At 43.8% G+C, this 16468-nt stretch overlaps 1 protein-coding gene across 2 annotated transcripts in view; it reads right to left on the bottom strand.

The window, feature by feature from the left end:
* PKM (pyruvate kinase M1/2) overlaps positions 1-16157 on the bottom strand; it is a 39353-nt gene extending 23196 nt beyond the window's left edge. For both annotated transcript variants that reach the window (XM_084642317.1, XM_084642316.1), the window contains exons 1-3: positions 16006-16157; positions 4067-4227; positions 2979-3070 (exon numbers count right to left, since the gene is read on the bottom strand). In XM_084642317.1, coding sequence (XP_084498443.1) covers positions 2979-3070; positions 4067-4208 — 234 coding nt within the window. In that variant the 5' untranslated portion in view covers positions 4209-4227; positions 16006-16157. The remainder of the gene's footprint in view (positions 1-2978; positions 3071-4066; positions 4228-16005) is intronic.
* Between the last annotated feature and the right edge of the window lie 311 nt (positions 16158-16468).

The following is a 16468-nucleotide window of genomic DNA, read 5'->3' as shown; positions in this document are numbered from 1 at the left end:
GTGCTGAGATTATGAAAGGAGAAAAATAAGTCAAGGCATACTTCTTGCCATACACATGAGCAGCTTCTGGCTCTGGCCACGGTCAGAAGCCCAGCCACTGACACTATTCCAATGGTTAGATTTTTCCAGTTTTCCGTAACTTTAAAGGTCAGCATGTTTGTGGTTTCTGCAGTGTGTGCGTTCATTTTAATGACCTGTGCCCTTTAAAGTTCAGGGGAGGGCAAGAGGCCAAGTTGTAACATAGCTTGAGGTGCTTACTTTGTGTCCTATAGAAACTACAGCCCCTGACATTTTGAAGGCTAAAGGACAGGCAACATGGAGGCCCTGGGCATCACTGCAAGGGAAGCCATATTTGGGAATGGGATCACTTCCACATCTCAGGTCACAAAGAGGAATCTAGTCTATTTATATAAACTGAGGGGGCTTGTCTTTGACAACAAATGGTTTGCATTTCTTATGATCTTATTCCTCACATAAATTTAACATAGTGCTTTCAAATGCCAGAGCATGATGTCCATAACGGTCAGGGAACATACCTCTGCAAACTAGCAAGCCAAGCAACAGAGACCCAGGACTTATTTGAAGTAGTTAAGAGTTTGCTTCTGAGACATGGAATTGTACTAGTCAGCAAGTTGCATGGCCTACAACAAAATGTATAACTTTAATAGCACTCTGTTTATTTCTGTAGTAGTAGATCAGTGTTTGCTGAATAAAGTTCACATGTTAACAGCAAACCAGTGGCTGAGGAAGAAATGGAATTTCATTCCACTCCAGCAGACCTCTATACTGACTCGGAAGTAGTTAGGTTATTAGAACTAAGCAGTCAAAAAAGCCAAGAGAATGTTAGGAACCATTAGGAAAGGGATAGACAGAAAATATGAAAACACTACATAAATCCATGGTACATCCACACCTTGAATACTGTATGCAGTTCTGGTCATCCCATCTCAAAAAAAAAAAAAAAAAAAAAAAGATTAGAATTGGAAGAGAAAGGCAACAAAAATTAGGGGTATGGAACAGCTTCCACATGAGGAGAGAGTAAAAAGACTAGGACTTCTCAGCTTGGAAGAGAGATGACTATGGGGAATATGACAGAGGTTTATAAAATCATGAATAGTGTGGAGAAAGTGAATAAGGAAGTGTTATTTACTCCTTTGCATATCACAAGAACCACGGGTCACCTAATGAAATTAATAGGAAGCAGGTTTAAAAACCAAGAGTAAGTACTTCTTCATACAATGCAGTAAGCCTGTGGAACTCTTTGCCAGGGGATGTTGTGAAGGCCAAAACTATAACTGGGTTCAAAAAAAGAATTAGATCAATTCCTGGAGGATAGGTCCATCACTAGTTATTAGCCAAGATGGGCAGGAATCCAACCCCATTCTCTGGGCGTCCAAAACCTCTGACTACCAGAAGTGGGGAGTGGATGACAAGAGATGATCACTCAGTGATTGCTGGTTCTGTTCATTCCCTCTGAAGCATCTGGCTCTGGCTATTGTCGGAAGACAGGATACTGGGCCAGATGGACTCTTGGTCTGACCCAGTATGGCTGTTCCTATGTTTGTTTTTATTCCTACCCAACCTAATTCTAAATGGTAGTTGGAAGGACTTAAAGGATACATAGTAACACGAGTCAAGTGATTTAGGTTTCATGTTTGTTTTTTTCAAAAAAGGACTTCCTTCAGAGGCAACGAAGAGGCAAAGTCCATGCTTCAAGGATCTTGAAACTGGTCACCTGTATGCCAGCTGTGTCAGTGACCTATTAGTTTAGTAGTGAAATCCAGACTCTGCAGCAAACAGAATACCCTTAGAAAAAGGTTTTACAGGCTAGCATTTGCTAACACACTTAAGGGATCGTAAGGAAGCGTGCACACATACATACACATACCCGCTTTCCCAGCAGCTTTCATTTATGCCTATTACTACAAGAGGCTGCAGCTCAAATAGGTTGATTCAATTTAGCCAGAAAATTCTTTAGAGCAGGGGACCTCATACTCCTGCATACTTAGAAGCGCCTTCAGTGGAGTGCAAGAACAGAGCCCTCTTGATATAGTGGTGCTTTATGACAAGCTGGGGAAGAATCAGAGAGATTTAGTAGTTGTTTAACTAGGAAAGTATGCCCACGTGTAGTAAACTATCATAAGTGGCAAATACCAAGGTTAATCAGCCTCCAGTGAACTGTAAGCTTGAGACCTGCAATGGGACCTGAACACCATGGGACCTAACTACAAGTGTCAGGTTCAGGTGAAGAAAAAAAACAACTTGCATGGCTCAGATCATCTCTGCTCACCTTCTCCTGCCTGTGGGGTACGTGCAGCAGCAGCTGCATGCCCTGCTCCTGTCAGCCACTGCCACCTTGCTGTGCTGGATTGAGCGTGCTGAGGCGTTTCAGTGCAGCATACCTCTCTCTCTACAGCAGAGACCAGCTGGCGGCAGCCAGCCGAAATGAGGCTGTGCAGACCAATGGATATGCTACAGATGACACTACTGACCCAGGCTCAGGAGGAAGTGTCAGTTTGGGTCTGAAAACAACTCAACCCCCTCAGGATGGGTGGGCTCAGGTCATACTTTAAGATTAGGCCTGAACAAACCTCTCCTGCAAGTGTCTAAGGACGACAGTTTGGGTAAAGAAGATTCTAGCATGAGATTTTTTGCAGGGCAGAGACATGTACAGGGAGAGAGAGAGAGATCACCCTAATATTGTTCCTTTGCTTAGCATGGCCAGTTGTGCATGTTTTGACTCTAAAGTTACTGATGGCAAGACACCTTACCAAGTGCATTAAGGAACCTGCACATACAGGATATGGATGTTATGCATTCTTTCAAAAGACAAGTTAATTTGTGATTAAGTATCATCTTCCCACTGCCTACGGCTGGAAGCTTGAAGCAGCACACACACACCTTGGACCAAGTATCTTGCCCCATGAAAGCGCTTTTGATTAAACATTGTCCTGATCCAGCAGACTCTCTGCCCTTACCTCATGAGTTCCATGAGAGAAGTTGAGACGGGCAACATTCATTCCAGATTTAATCATTTCTCTCAGCATTTCCACTGAGCGGGAGGCTGGGCCTAGAAGGAACCACAGTTATTACCAATTGATTAAGTTTGTTACAGACTTTTAAAGGCAAAGATAGCAAAACCAGAAACTGTTCTAGGTTTGTGGGCTATTTCACAAGGTAGGAAGGGGTAAACCACATATCCCTAGACGACGTAAAGGGACTTGAATATCTGAAGTGACATGTCTCTGCTTGCTGGGCTTCTGGAAATTGCGTGCATGCCCTCAAACTAGTTCAGATGTCTCCATCTATATCTTAGTTTGTATATCTGTAAAGAATGACTGCACTCCAATTAAGGGCCCTTGTAACTCACAAATGCAATTCCCAAGTATTAAAAGAATTCTTCAACCCTGGCTGTATGTTACTCCCATAGCCAAAGTCTGCTGCATACAGCATTACACTAGATCTTTACTACTGCATTTTCAATCTGCCAGTTTAGATTTAGTGGGGAAAAAGGGATAATGATGCTGCAAAGAAAACTGTCTGCAATAGCTAGAAGAGCATTTCACTTTGAAACACAAATTCAAACTAGCAGTCAATTCCCTAGCTGCACATGAAAGCAGACAATTCTCTGCCATTAATAGAAGCAACTCCTATCCATCTCTTACTTTGGGTACAAGTTTGTATTTCAAGCTACTTTAACTATCATTGTGCAGCATGCAGGAAGACTGGTGCAGAGATCAACGGTTTATTTTTGCTTCAGTCTCCAAAGTAGGAATGGTGTACTTCGTAGCTAATCACAATTTTATATTTTGTAGTAGTGGATAGGCTCTCTTACTTCTGAAGCCAGGATTCATGCAAACTTGAGAAAAGGATACGGTTGCAATACTCATGAGTTCACCCATGCTCCTCATGTTACAGAGAGGTAGTGAAGTTAAATATTTGCATTTTTCCTTAATCCACTCTACAGATCTTTGAGAACACTGAAGTCTTTGGGGCTGTTCTTAAATTTTATATTAGGAGACAGCTGCAATTACCCACCTCCCCCAACGTGTTAAGAGTCACATACCAATAGTGCAGATAATGCCGGTGTTTCGTGCCGTGATTGGCTCAGAATCAATGTCCAGGCGGCACATATGCTCCAGAAAAGTGTCTGCCATGGCAGCATGTAGCTGCTGGGTCTGGATGAAAGCATCGTGGTGCTTAGACATGGTTGCTGGGATTCTTTACCTAGGAGAGAGGTTAGAGTTATTTTAGACTGGCAGGTAAATCTATTTGTTTAGCAGTTCTCATACACTAGTACACTGAAAATTGAGCTGGTTGAGATTAAAAACAAATCTCAGTAAGCAACTCTGCATGAGTGTTTAAGTTATATACATTCCATTTTACATCATTTCTTGGGTAATCTCAGCACAGACTGGTGTTAGTTATTGAATCAAACTATTGATGTGAAGCCCTAATACTAGAAACCAAAGATTAGGAAGAGTGCCTGGTAAATTGCTGGGAGGTAGTGGTTATGAAGTGAAATATTAATGTCTTCTACAGCTAGTTTATTTGGTCTCCTTGTAGTGATTTTAGAGGGTATTTTTTAATGGACAAGTGTATGGATTTGCAGACATATTAATGTAACCCAAGGCCCAATGTAGGCCTTAATGTAACATAGGCCCAAGGGAAGCCCCTAACTGATCAGATCAGGAACAAATTTGCTTAATACCATTGTAAAGATTGTTTAAGGGCTTGTTTATATGGCACCTCAGGTAGATATGCCAGACTCTTGTATAATAAGCAAACACTGCCTGAACCGATCATCTCAGAACGCTGGACTTCCTGAGGGCCTGTCTACATGATGCTCCAGTCCATACTAGAGGGGTCTGAACTGTACTGTAGAGTGCTCTAACTGCCCCATGTAGACCCTGCTGGCGTAAACAAAAAAGGTACCAGTGTGTGTTGTCCTGTGGACTACATCAACATGCACTGGGTACCTTTTTAGTTTATGCCAGCAGGGTCTACATCGGCAGTTGGAGCACTCTACAATTCACACCCCTCCCTGTAGGCCAGTCTTCAAGTGTGCTACTATGAAAGTGCACAGGTATTGTCACCGTACTGCAGAGTTCCAGGAATGCTTACACTTTGGGGTTAAGCGTAGGAACACTTCCTCCAGTTGTGACCAGTTGAGGACTCAGGCAACAGCAAAACTGACCACTACTGTAGTTTTCCTACAGTTAGTCCAAAATACATCCATAATTTGTGCTGCTCCCTCATCCTTACTCCCTTAACCTGTTTCCATTCTCTGCCCTGAAGTATCTACAGACTATAGTAGTTATACCATTGTGAACATTATAGTACCAAAGTCTTGTTACAGAAAATATGCACACTGATGTACAATTTAACAGGTTCATTTCTGAGCTGAAGTCTCTTCTATACCCAAGTGCCTAATCAACATTATGGATTAATCCTGTAGGAGAAGTTTAAAACCAACCCTTTAAGTCGGAACAACTCAACAGGCTTAAACTTGAATAAAACCTCTTCAAGCTGAGGGTGTCTGAAGGAGACACTACCCGACCATTAGAATAGCACTGTAATAAACTTGGACAGAATTATACTATGGAATCAGATAAATCTCCCGATTTTGATCTTTTCTGGAGACCTAAATAAGAGGAAATTGCACCCCCCTCAGTTCTTGAGGCCAGCCAGTCTATGTTGAGACTAATAATCCTAGAACAGATTAACCCTTTTCGTAACACCAGCTAAGGACTAGTCTACACTGGCAATGTTAAACGTGGCTTTAACGTGGTTTGTGTAGTCGTGGCAGAGTGCTGGAAGAGCTCGATTTAAAAAAAAAAAAAATCAAAACAAACCAAACAAAAAACCTCCACGAGGGGCATGGCTCCCAGCGCCAGGGCACTGTTTACACTGGCACTTCACAGCACTGAAACTTGCTGTGCTCAGGGGCGCGCGCGCATGTGTGTGTGTTCATACCCCTGAGCGAGAACGTTGCAGTGCTGTAAAGTGCCAGTGTAGACAAGCCTTAAGACACAAGTTGTTTGAATTGCTTTACCACGAGGTTCTAATCAGACAGGTCTGAGAGAAAAGCCTGGGCCTGGTTAGTCTCAAGCAAGGGTTCAGTTTACTGCCTAAGGCTGCCAAAGGTGAGCTGGAAGGCAACACTTCCACCTGATGCTGGAGCTAGTCATTACTAAGAACAGAGAAACAAGGAATCAGGTATGTGCAACACCAAGTTGTATGAAAGGTGCCAGTGAAGGACACTGAATTGAGAAACTTCACTTTGCTTGTCAATAGATATTCCCAGCTGAAATGCTTATTCCTCAGCTCTTTCAATATCAGCACCACTCCAGCCTCCCCATCCCCACTGAATTCATATGCAACCCAAGAAGATTCCTATTAAAGACATTTTGATTTAAAAAAATATAAAGTTAGCATGGCACACATTAAATGGGTAAAAACTGGCTAACTGACTGGCTTCGAAATGTAATTAATTGTAGAAGGGCAACAGTCATCAAGCGTGTGTTTCTACAGGGGTCTTACAGGGAACAACTTTCATTCCTATGTCATTTAACATTTTTATCAGTGACCTGGAAGCCAACAAAACCACCACTTATAAAGTCTGCAGACAATACAACAATTGGGAGGGTGATAAATAGGGAAGAGGGCAGGTCACTGATTCAGAGCAAACTCGATCACTTGGTAGACTGGGTACAAGAAACAATATGCATTTTAATTCAGCTAATGTAAATGTATGCATCTAGAACCAAAGAATGTAGGCCATATCTACATGATTGGGGATTCTATCCTGGGAAGTAGTGATACAAAAGAATGCAGGGGTCATTGTGGCTAATCAGCTGAACATGAGATCCCAGTGAGAGGCAGTGGCCAAGAGCTAGTGAGATCCTGGGATGCATAAAAAAGGGACTCTCAAGTAGGATTAGAGAGGTTATTTTACCTCTATTTGGCACTAGGGTGAGTGCTGCTGGAATACTGCATCCAGTTCCAGAGCTCACAATTCAAGAAGGATGTTGATAAATTGGAGAGGGTTCAGAGAAGAGCCAAGGCCTTGTCTATACTGGCAAGTTACTGTGCAGTAAAGCAGCTTTCTGCAGTGTAACTCCTGACTTGTACACACAGCCAAGCCACTTTGTGCGCAGAAACTCCTCAGCTGCAGTGTTGCAGAAAACCCCCCCAAAAACACCACACCTCATAAGCCTTAAAGCATAGAGGGCTCCAGCACTGTATTGACAGTGTAAACATCTTACAGCACAGAAAGCAATCAACTGGCCTCCGGAAGTGATCCATAATCCCTCAAGTGGCTGCTCTTCTCATTGTTTTGAACTCTACTACCCTGGAGACAAGTGCTCCCCCCCTTTTCAAAGCTCCATTTCTGACAGACATTGCATGCTGTGCTGATCTGCTCCAGGATACAAAGCAAACCATTAATGTGGAATGGTCCTGCTGTTGAACACAGGCGTGCATGTGGTGCATGTGTGAAAGAGACCGCTGTGCAGAGAGCTGGGAGCGGATGCCGGGGTTTCCCCCTCCCCCCAGGACTGGTTGCTTCCTGATGCTGTCTGAACTTACAAGACCGCATGCTGACACACACTGTACCCCGAAACACACCATCTCCACCCCATACACACACACTCCCTGTCACTCTGCCCTCCCCTGCCTATTTCAGTTGAAAAGCAGCTGGCAATGTAGCATGATGCCCATGGAACAATGGGATTGGGAAACCTGCATCATGTGATGCTGTGCCTGCCCCATGAGGCATTGCAAACTCTTCCCAAAGCAGCCTGTGGTCAGTTACACAGTTGGATAGCCACCACAATTCACTGCTCTTTACAGTTGCAAGAGCTGCTAATGTGGATGCGCTCCACAGTCACAAAGAACACAGTAAAAAGAAGGAGGAGGATTTGTGGCACCTAGAGATTAACAAATTTATTTGAGCATAAACTTTTGTGAGCTACAGCTCACTTCATCGGATGCATTCAGTGGAAAAATACAGTGGGGAGATATTTTCCATTGAATGCATCTGATGAAGTGAGCTGTCGCTCACGAAAGTTTATGCTCAAATAAATTTGTTAATCTCTAGGTGCCACAAATCCTCCTTTTCTTTATATAATTTGAGTAATCTGCCACCTTCACCTAGATAAGTAGCTTTTTTGGAATGCAGTCTGACAGCAAGTTAGGCCATCTGTTTTTTTATCAGATCTGGGGGGGTGTGGCAGAAATCACACTTCATAGTGTCTGTAGGGTGAACTTCCTGCACACACCAGGGACTCCCTGCCTTCCAGGCCAGAAATTCCTGGGTGCTATTCTCCCATCTCCCTCTCTGGCAGGGACTTCCTGTAACTCCCCTCAATCTTCCTCCCTGACAGGGGCTGTTTGCCTCCTACATATACTGCAACACCAGGGTCCCCCAATGTAGGCCTACCACCCTCATTCCAGGTTACCCCATTCCATTAACGGTCTGGGAGATTGATAGTCCTTCAGTGTGTGAACAAACTATTAGAAGGATGAGCGGGGGGGGTGGTATTGTTATGCTAGAAGGCATTAGTAGGTGACAACCAGTTTGATCGATACACTATTGCAGAAGTGCTTGTGGCTGTGCTGAAAAGGTAACAGGTATTCCCATGTCTCCCATTTATCCCCCCCCCAAATGTAAAGCTCTGGCCATTAAGGCCTAAAACATTCCCCAAAGCGTTGGAATTGGTTGGATGCAATGTTCCAGTGTTATTGCATTACATAAGACAAAAATCATGTTGAATGTAGCATGCTCAACCAATGAAGGAGGACCAATTATGATCATCTAGTCTGATTTTCTGCATAAGACAGGCCTGCCAGTGAATTCTGCCTATTAACTCCTGCAGAGCCAAAAATATTACTGGTGAATTTGAGACCATACTGCTCCACATGGTACTTGTGTGTATCTGGATTCATAGATTATTCTGAACCATTGCCTATTAAAATAACTAAGATAAACACATTCCCAACTTCCCCCTCTAATTAGCATTTATAGCAGCAACCTGAACTTATCCTACATCATGGACACTGGGGAAAAAGCAGGCAGAACTTACTTAAAACCAGTAACATTGCTTGTTAGATCAAAGTTACTGTAACAGTCAAATGATAGTGTTAGTTGTACCTGTTAGCTAGATCAGGATATTCCGCTTTATCAGTCATTAAGGCTAAGAGATTTAGAGTCCCAACTGTCAGTTAAGAGTTTGGATAATATGGACATAAAACAACTTTGCAATTGGCATTATGACTTCACCTACAGTCCTTTGCAGAAGAGATATCCACTATGATCCAACCACAACGTATTAAGCATTGCTGTCACAGGAGAGCACATGCTATTTTAAGATGGTTCACTCAGAAAGCTTAGCTCCTCCCTCACCCACCTCTGCCAGTCAAGCCTTCCAATTTCTCTGCATCTACGTGCAGTTTCTCATGCAAGGCAGCTCTGACTCACTACATCCTCATTATGATATAGAGAAGTACTGCAATGACACAGGCTACTGAAAACCTCAGTATACCCTGGCAAGTAGTCTCTTATCCAGCCCCATAGGAAAGTGCTGACTCACTGAGTTAGAAATAAGAAAAGGAGGACTTGTGGCACCTTAGAGACTAACAAATTTGAGCATAAGTTTTTGTGAGCTACAGCTCACTTCACTGGATGCATAAAAATGAAGGCACATGAAAGTCTGCCCATATTAGAAACATTGCAAGGTTACATTATGATACATAGCTATTCCAGCATACATAGCTTTATGTTTCCCAGCAGCATGAGGCGGTGGTACAGAAGGAGAGACCTTAGCTCCTTCATATCAAGCCACTTCCTCCCCATTCTTACGTAAGAGTTTTTTAGATATTAAAAACAAAGCAGTTCCCTGAAAAGGCAATTTCACACATGAACACAGTGTCAGGCTTCCAGATCCTGCAACCGATTAGGCTGCTTTTGGTCCTCTGATGGATTTGTTTAGTTATTTCCTTCTGGTTGGCCTGACTTTAAAATAAGAAATAACTTCTGGAGAGGGGAGCAATTCTCAGATCTTACTAAGAAGAAAGATGGATTTTGCAGAAGGGGAACAGTTCCCACAGCCAGTCATCATAGCCTAGATTTCAGGTGCAAAGCCTCTGAAGAGTTCAAGCAAAACCTTTATATTATGTAGCACCGTGTATAGTCTAAATTGCTGAATGCATTAGGGAGTAGTATAATGTATATTCTCATAAATGAATGAGAAGGAACTGTAGCAGCAAAAGTTCTCCCCATGCCCACTGACATCAATAAGTCAAAACATGCACTATTTGAAGCATCTCATCTCATTTGGTTCTGTACAAGGGATGAGCAATTGAGATGGAAACTGACAGTCCACTGGCTATCAGGCTATTACTGAGTCACAAGCTTTTCAAAAAAAAAAAAAAAGGGGGGGGGGAGGAGAAACCCCTAACAGTCATCTACAAACTACTCTAATTTAAATTTCTGTATTTCACACTCATTCTGTGATAAGATCACGGCTTTTTAAAAGTTTCATTTGAAGTCAAAATCCCATTAACTACCATCTTTTCCAATGCAACTCAAAAGTCAGAGAAACAGTGATCACAGGCATGTCCTGCCTCTGCAAGAGGTGGGAGCTTTAAGCTGACAGGCCATTGGCTTAGAGCTTCTCTACCACAAGCGCTACAGTGATGCAGTTGCGCCACTGTAAGTGCTGTAGCGTAGACAGCCTCATCTTTTTCCTTGCTAATAAATCCTTAGTTAATTATAGGATTGTCTTTGGTGTGACATCTAAGGTACAAATTGATCTGAGGGTAAGTGACTGGGAGTAACCTGAATATTTTGTCATCTTAACCGTAAGTGACCATTTATCCAGCTTGCCTGGGTGGCAAGACAGAAAATCCGCTTGGGCACTCTAGTCTGTGACTATGGTAAGACTGTTATAGTGATCCAGGCATTCACATTTGTTATTGGACTGGTGAAATCTAATTCTAGAACACAGCACCAGTTTGGGGTGTCTGTCCTACTTTTTGACATTCTACCCTGAGGTTGGCACTCAGTCATGAACCACTCCAGACAGCATGACAGATACTGCAGATTATTCAGGACCACATTGCAATTTCTGCTTCACCCAATTGATTTAGAACACCTCTCTCAGATACCATCAAATTGCAGATTCTAAACCTGTATCTTCAGAGACAGACATTCAGACAGCAGCTTTTGGGATGCTAATGTTTCTTGGATTTTCAGAGCACAAATTAACTGGATTAGAAAGGATAGGTGGGAGGGCCACACTGGTGCTGTGTTTGTGACATCAATACTTTTCCTAGATGAGAATGAATTAGCAGTCAGATTAACATGATCTAGTTCAGTCTGCACCTCCCTGAAGAAATCAAGCTCACCACATGTTTGATTAAGGAGTCAGATTGATGCTAATAACGAGATCATATAACCCCTCCAAAAAGAATTAGAGATCAGGGTGCAGGCATAACATGCTAGCCACACTTATCTGTATTGCATGTGTTACCAAAGCAACTACAGTTAAGCAAAATTCCAGAAAAATCCAAGAGTTCTCTCCCCTGTGCTATCAGCAAACAAGGCTAGTGATCTCTTTCGGAGGAAAGGAAGCAGATTCATTGGTAGAGTGAAGATTTGAGCCCTACCTTGATTTATAGATGAGTCAGAACAGCACACAACTGAAATACCTCCTAGATAAAGCATTTCTGCACACATCATTCAGTAGCGGCGGTTAGCTGCTACTGCTGTCGGTCCTATTTTTTTCCCTACGTGCTATCCATCACACAACACTGCAGCTAAGCTCTGCTGCCAGAGGAGGTGGGGCTATATAGCCTCTCCTAGGAATAGGAACAGGCTGCTGTCTAAAGCCAGAGGACAGGAAAGAGGACACACCCACGTGATTTGTCCTGGCCATTTACAGCTTCAGCAAAATGGATTCAGCTTTGGATTTTATGTAATCAAGATTGGCCTCTTTCCTACCTTGCTGGTAGCAGATGGTCTTATTTATATACTAAATAGGTGATAAAAATTCTAAGTGTTTTACCCAGGAGTGGAGGCACATAGATGTAGACTAACTGCATTCTTAGATGTTAGATCGCCTCAATGTGCAGTCAATGCAATATCAAACTGACTGCCTTATTTACCACCAGCTTTTCACTAGAATTTGTAATTTCATCTCTAGAAAATTCAGAAGGATCTTTTTTAGACATAAAACATTCAGCCCCAAGTATCTTATGATTTCACAGTATGTTTACTTTTCTGCTGGAAGAACTTGAGTTTGTTTCAGTTATCTAGCCACAACAGAAGAGTGGGAGTGAGAACTAGTTATAACTAAAAAGAAAAGGAGGACTTGTGGCACCTTAGAGACTAACAAATTTATTTGAGAATAAGCTTTCGTGAGCTACAGCTCACTTCATCGGATGAGCCGTAGCTCACGAAAGCTTATACTCAAATTTGTGAGTCTGAGGTGCCACAAGTCCTCCCTTTCTTTTTGCAAATACAGACTAACATGGCTGCTACTCTGAAAAGAGTTATAACTGTTAGCCACAAAATGCATTATGCCTCACCCCCAAATCTGTTCTCAAACCATGTTAGAACCTTTCTAAAACTTTCCAATTCTCTAGTGAAGGATTATCTTGATAACCCTAGCATGGCCCAGACACTATTTGGGGGGGAGGAGTTAGAGGAACAGGAAGAAAGGTGGGGAGTGGCCAGCTCTGTTTATAAAAGCTCTTGATTTCAAAAGGCTAACTGTACTTCAATTTCCCTTGATGTATAGCTGTAGATAACCAGATACAAGTCTAAGATTCTTGAAGCTGGATGAAGTTATAATTGTTCTGCTAGATTTCAGTGATACAAATAAAAATAAGGCTGCAGTTTATAGGAGCAATTTCAGTGAATAAGGAGTCACAAAATACTTGAGGGATTGTGCAAACATTAGTGGGTTGTATTACTTAACAGATTCAAAACTCTGTACAAACATAAGCAGCATTTTCTGTTATGCTGTGCTCCATCCCAAAATAGCTGAAATGCCAGAGCCATGACCATTTAAAAAAAAAAATCTACTCTACTTTTATTAACCTGAGATGACAGCAATTAAGTTTCCACTGCGTAGTAACAAAAGCACCATTCATGCAAATCTGACTCTAAAAAGAGCAGTTCAAAGATTTTTTTTTTTTTAAGAAAACCAGTCTTTAGTGAAAAGGAGGACTTGTGGCACCTTAGAGACTAACCAATTTATTAGAGCATAAGCTTTCGTGAGCTACAGCAAAGCTTATGCTCTAATAAATTGGTTAGTCTCTAAGGTGCCACAAGTCCTCCTTTTCTTTTTGCGAATACAGACTAACACGGCTGCTACTCTGAAACCAGTCTTTAGTGAAGTACAGATGATCATCAAAATTGGACATGTTTGCACAGACATAATACAGGAAAAAATACAGGAGACATTCAAAAGGGGCCTTCGCTTGCCTGTGCGATGAAGAGATGACTAAGTCACTAACAAATTTATTGAGCCATATACTGATCTAAGTTAGCATCCTTTAGGATACTGCCAGCTTTCTTGGCGTGGGAGGAGGGGGAAGTGGCAAATACTCCCAGTCTGATTGGCCCACTGAACCCCAGGAAACACTAAACTGAAATACCTTGCAACTCTGAATCCAAGCTTCTTTCTGCAAATTCTATGGCATGTAGCTGCAACCAGAAATAAATGTAATTTGCTTAATCACTTCCCCCTTTTAGTAGCTCAGTTACTTCAGTGCCATATCAACCCAGTTTGATTACTCAATTACTCTTGCATTTGAGGGGAGAAGATCAGAGAAATAGCTAGTAATAACCACACCTCTTAAGACATGGCTCTAACAGTAGTATATTAAAACCCATGTATCTGAACCAAAACCAAGAATTGTTTTCCAGAGGTGTTTGGTATTAATCTGAATAAAAGTAGGAAGTATAGAATAAGGCAGTACATAGTACGGTGTTCTAGCTAATTCTACCTTAGAGACATAGTACACTACAAAGTTCAGCATCCATCAATAGGGTAATAGTTTCAAATTTACCAACACTGGAATTCTGTTTAAAGAATACCATTAGCTGGGGTGTATTTAATTCCCTCTTTTGAGGGATACTTGCATGTTCAGTTTACTTTTACACATCACCCACCTAAAAAACAGATATTAAGATGAAAAGCGGAGGTTCAATCCAGGGCAACAATTTAGGAACAACTCTCTTCCACATTTCTTTTCCTGCACTATACATCAGCGGTTATATTGCAGTCCTGTGCTGTGGCACATTAGATGACCACCTCTGAGGCTGCAGCATCAGAGCCAATCACAAGGGGTTGCGACAGCAGTGGTACCCGCACTCCATTGAACAATCCCAGCAGACACGTGTCCCCCTGCATGGTGCTGCAGCAACCTGACCCATCAGGTTTGCCCACAAAGTAGTTTCTTGTCAGTTACGTTTGGCCAACAGACCCACCAGGGGTAGGGAAGTTTGATCCTTGCCATTTTGACAATAGTATGCATAAGCGATCTGCTTGGGGGAGGGCCAGTTTTGTTTCACACATACAGTCTCAGGATACCATTGGGGGCATTTGTGATTCAGACCTCCCTATAAAAGGGAAAGCTGGGATAGAATCTAGCACAGGGATTCTCAAACTGGGGGTCAGGACCCCTCAGGAGGTCATGAGGTTATTACATGCGGGGGGGGGGAAGGGTCACGAGCTGTCAGCCTCCACCAGAAACTCCACTTTGCCTCCAGAATTTATAATAGTGTTAAATATATTAAAACATGTTTTTAATCTATAAAGGGGGGAAAATCACACTCAGAGGCTTGCTATGTGAAAAGGGTCACCAGTACAAAAGTTTGAGAACTACTGATCTAGCATCACCCCCTTACACTGACCTCACAGTTAACTTAATAGCAATGTTTTATAAAGATCCTCCCTTGCAACTACACAAAATGGCATCAGCTCTGAAATGCAGATCATTACAGGACTGCAGCAGATGGAAGAACCCTTCCTATTGGCAATCAGATCACATTTGACTAGACTTGGTATGCAATGCAACATAATCCCTGTCTCACAAGGCTAACCAATGCTACAAGAGCCATTCAAAAGCTAACCTAAGGATAGCTAACCTAGTTTAACAGCTCACTGTAGGAGGAAGACATCTCGAACACAGGATGAAGGGACAGAGGTTTAAACTTTGATTTAAAACCTTTTGAAAGGTACTTAATTGCCTCACTTTCTATTTTGCATCATATGTTAAGTCTGCCCTTTCCTCTTCTACTGAAAGTCACCCCTGGTGTAGATTCCCCTGCATCACTGAAGCAATGAAGGTTAAAAGGATTGAGTTTCACCGGAGCCTTTAAGAGTAACATCGCATTTTCTATAGGTCAAATTGTACAGAATTAGTACAAGCAAGAATCTGACAACAGAAGCTGGGCTTGTCCCGCCTCAGGACGCGGCTCTTTGCTATGTTAGTGTGGTGCATCAGATGGTCTCATCTGGCTCTTGGAGCCCCCCTCCCAACAACAGGCTAGGGCAATGGGTTGCACCCCCGCCGCATCTGTAACAGCCTGGCGCAGTGGAGCTTCGGCAGCCTCCCACGTGCGAGGACGGCTCCCCACGTGCTCCCGACGGGACAGCTTGAGCTCGGACCACGCACGTGCCCCCGCGCGCCACCAACGGCCAGACTCGCTCTGCGCGAGGCAGCGGTGGCTGCGCGCTTAGCTGGGAAGGGACGAGCTTCGGCGCCCCAGCCCGAGCATCCCCGACTCGCAGCAGCGCGCGCCCTTCGTTCGGCCTCAGTAGAGTGGCCACGCCGGCCAGGATCGGCTGGCATCCTGGGCCCCTCAGCGCGGGGGGATGGAGGAGGCTCCCTGGGAAGGACCCGCTCCGCCCCAGGGAGTGGCGGCACCTGGCTGGCTGGCTGGCTGGCCAACCGATCTATCTATCTCCCTCCCTCCCCCCACCCGGGTACCTGCTGCTCCTCGCCGCGTCCGTTCTCCCCAAGAGCCTCAGCTTCTCTGCAGCCCCAGCCGCCGCTCCTCAAGGTGAATGCCGCCGCCCTACGGATCCCTCCGCCGCCCGCGCCTGGCTCGCTAGGGGAGGCGGGGCGGACGGATTTTTTTTCACTAGCGGAGGCACAAGCTGCGGTGGGAAAAGGTAGTTCGACTTCACGCGGATAGCTGGCCAATGGAGAGGCGCCCAAGGCGCTCGGCACACGGGCTGCGAGTGACAGAGGCAGCGGTGGCTGCAATTAAAGGGGCAGCATTCCTTACCTCCCTCCATGCAGCAGTATCATCTCTTAAAGGGGCCGCATCCCTTACAACCCCCATGCAGCAGGAGCTCTGAAGGGGACTGCAGGCCTCACCCCCCCCATGCTGTAACATCTGTTAAAGGGGTCCACGCCCCTTAGTTCCCCGTGCAGCAGCCTCATTTCA

Source organism: Lepidochelys olivacea (genome assembly GCF_965140295.1).
Source record: "Lepidochelys olivacea isolate rLepOli2 genome assembly, chromosome: 10".
Lineage (NCBI taxonomy): Eukaryota > Metazoa > Chordata > Testudines > Cheloniidae > Lepidochelys > Lepidochelys olivacea.
Note: the sequence above shows the minus strand (reverse complement) of the source record. Positions and strands in the feature narration are given on the sequence as shown.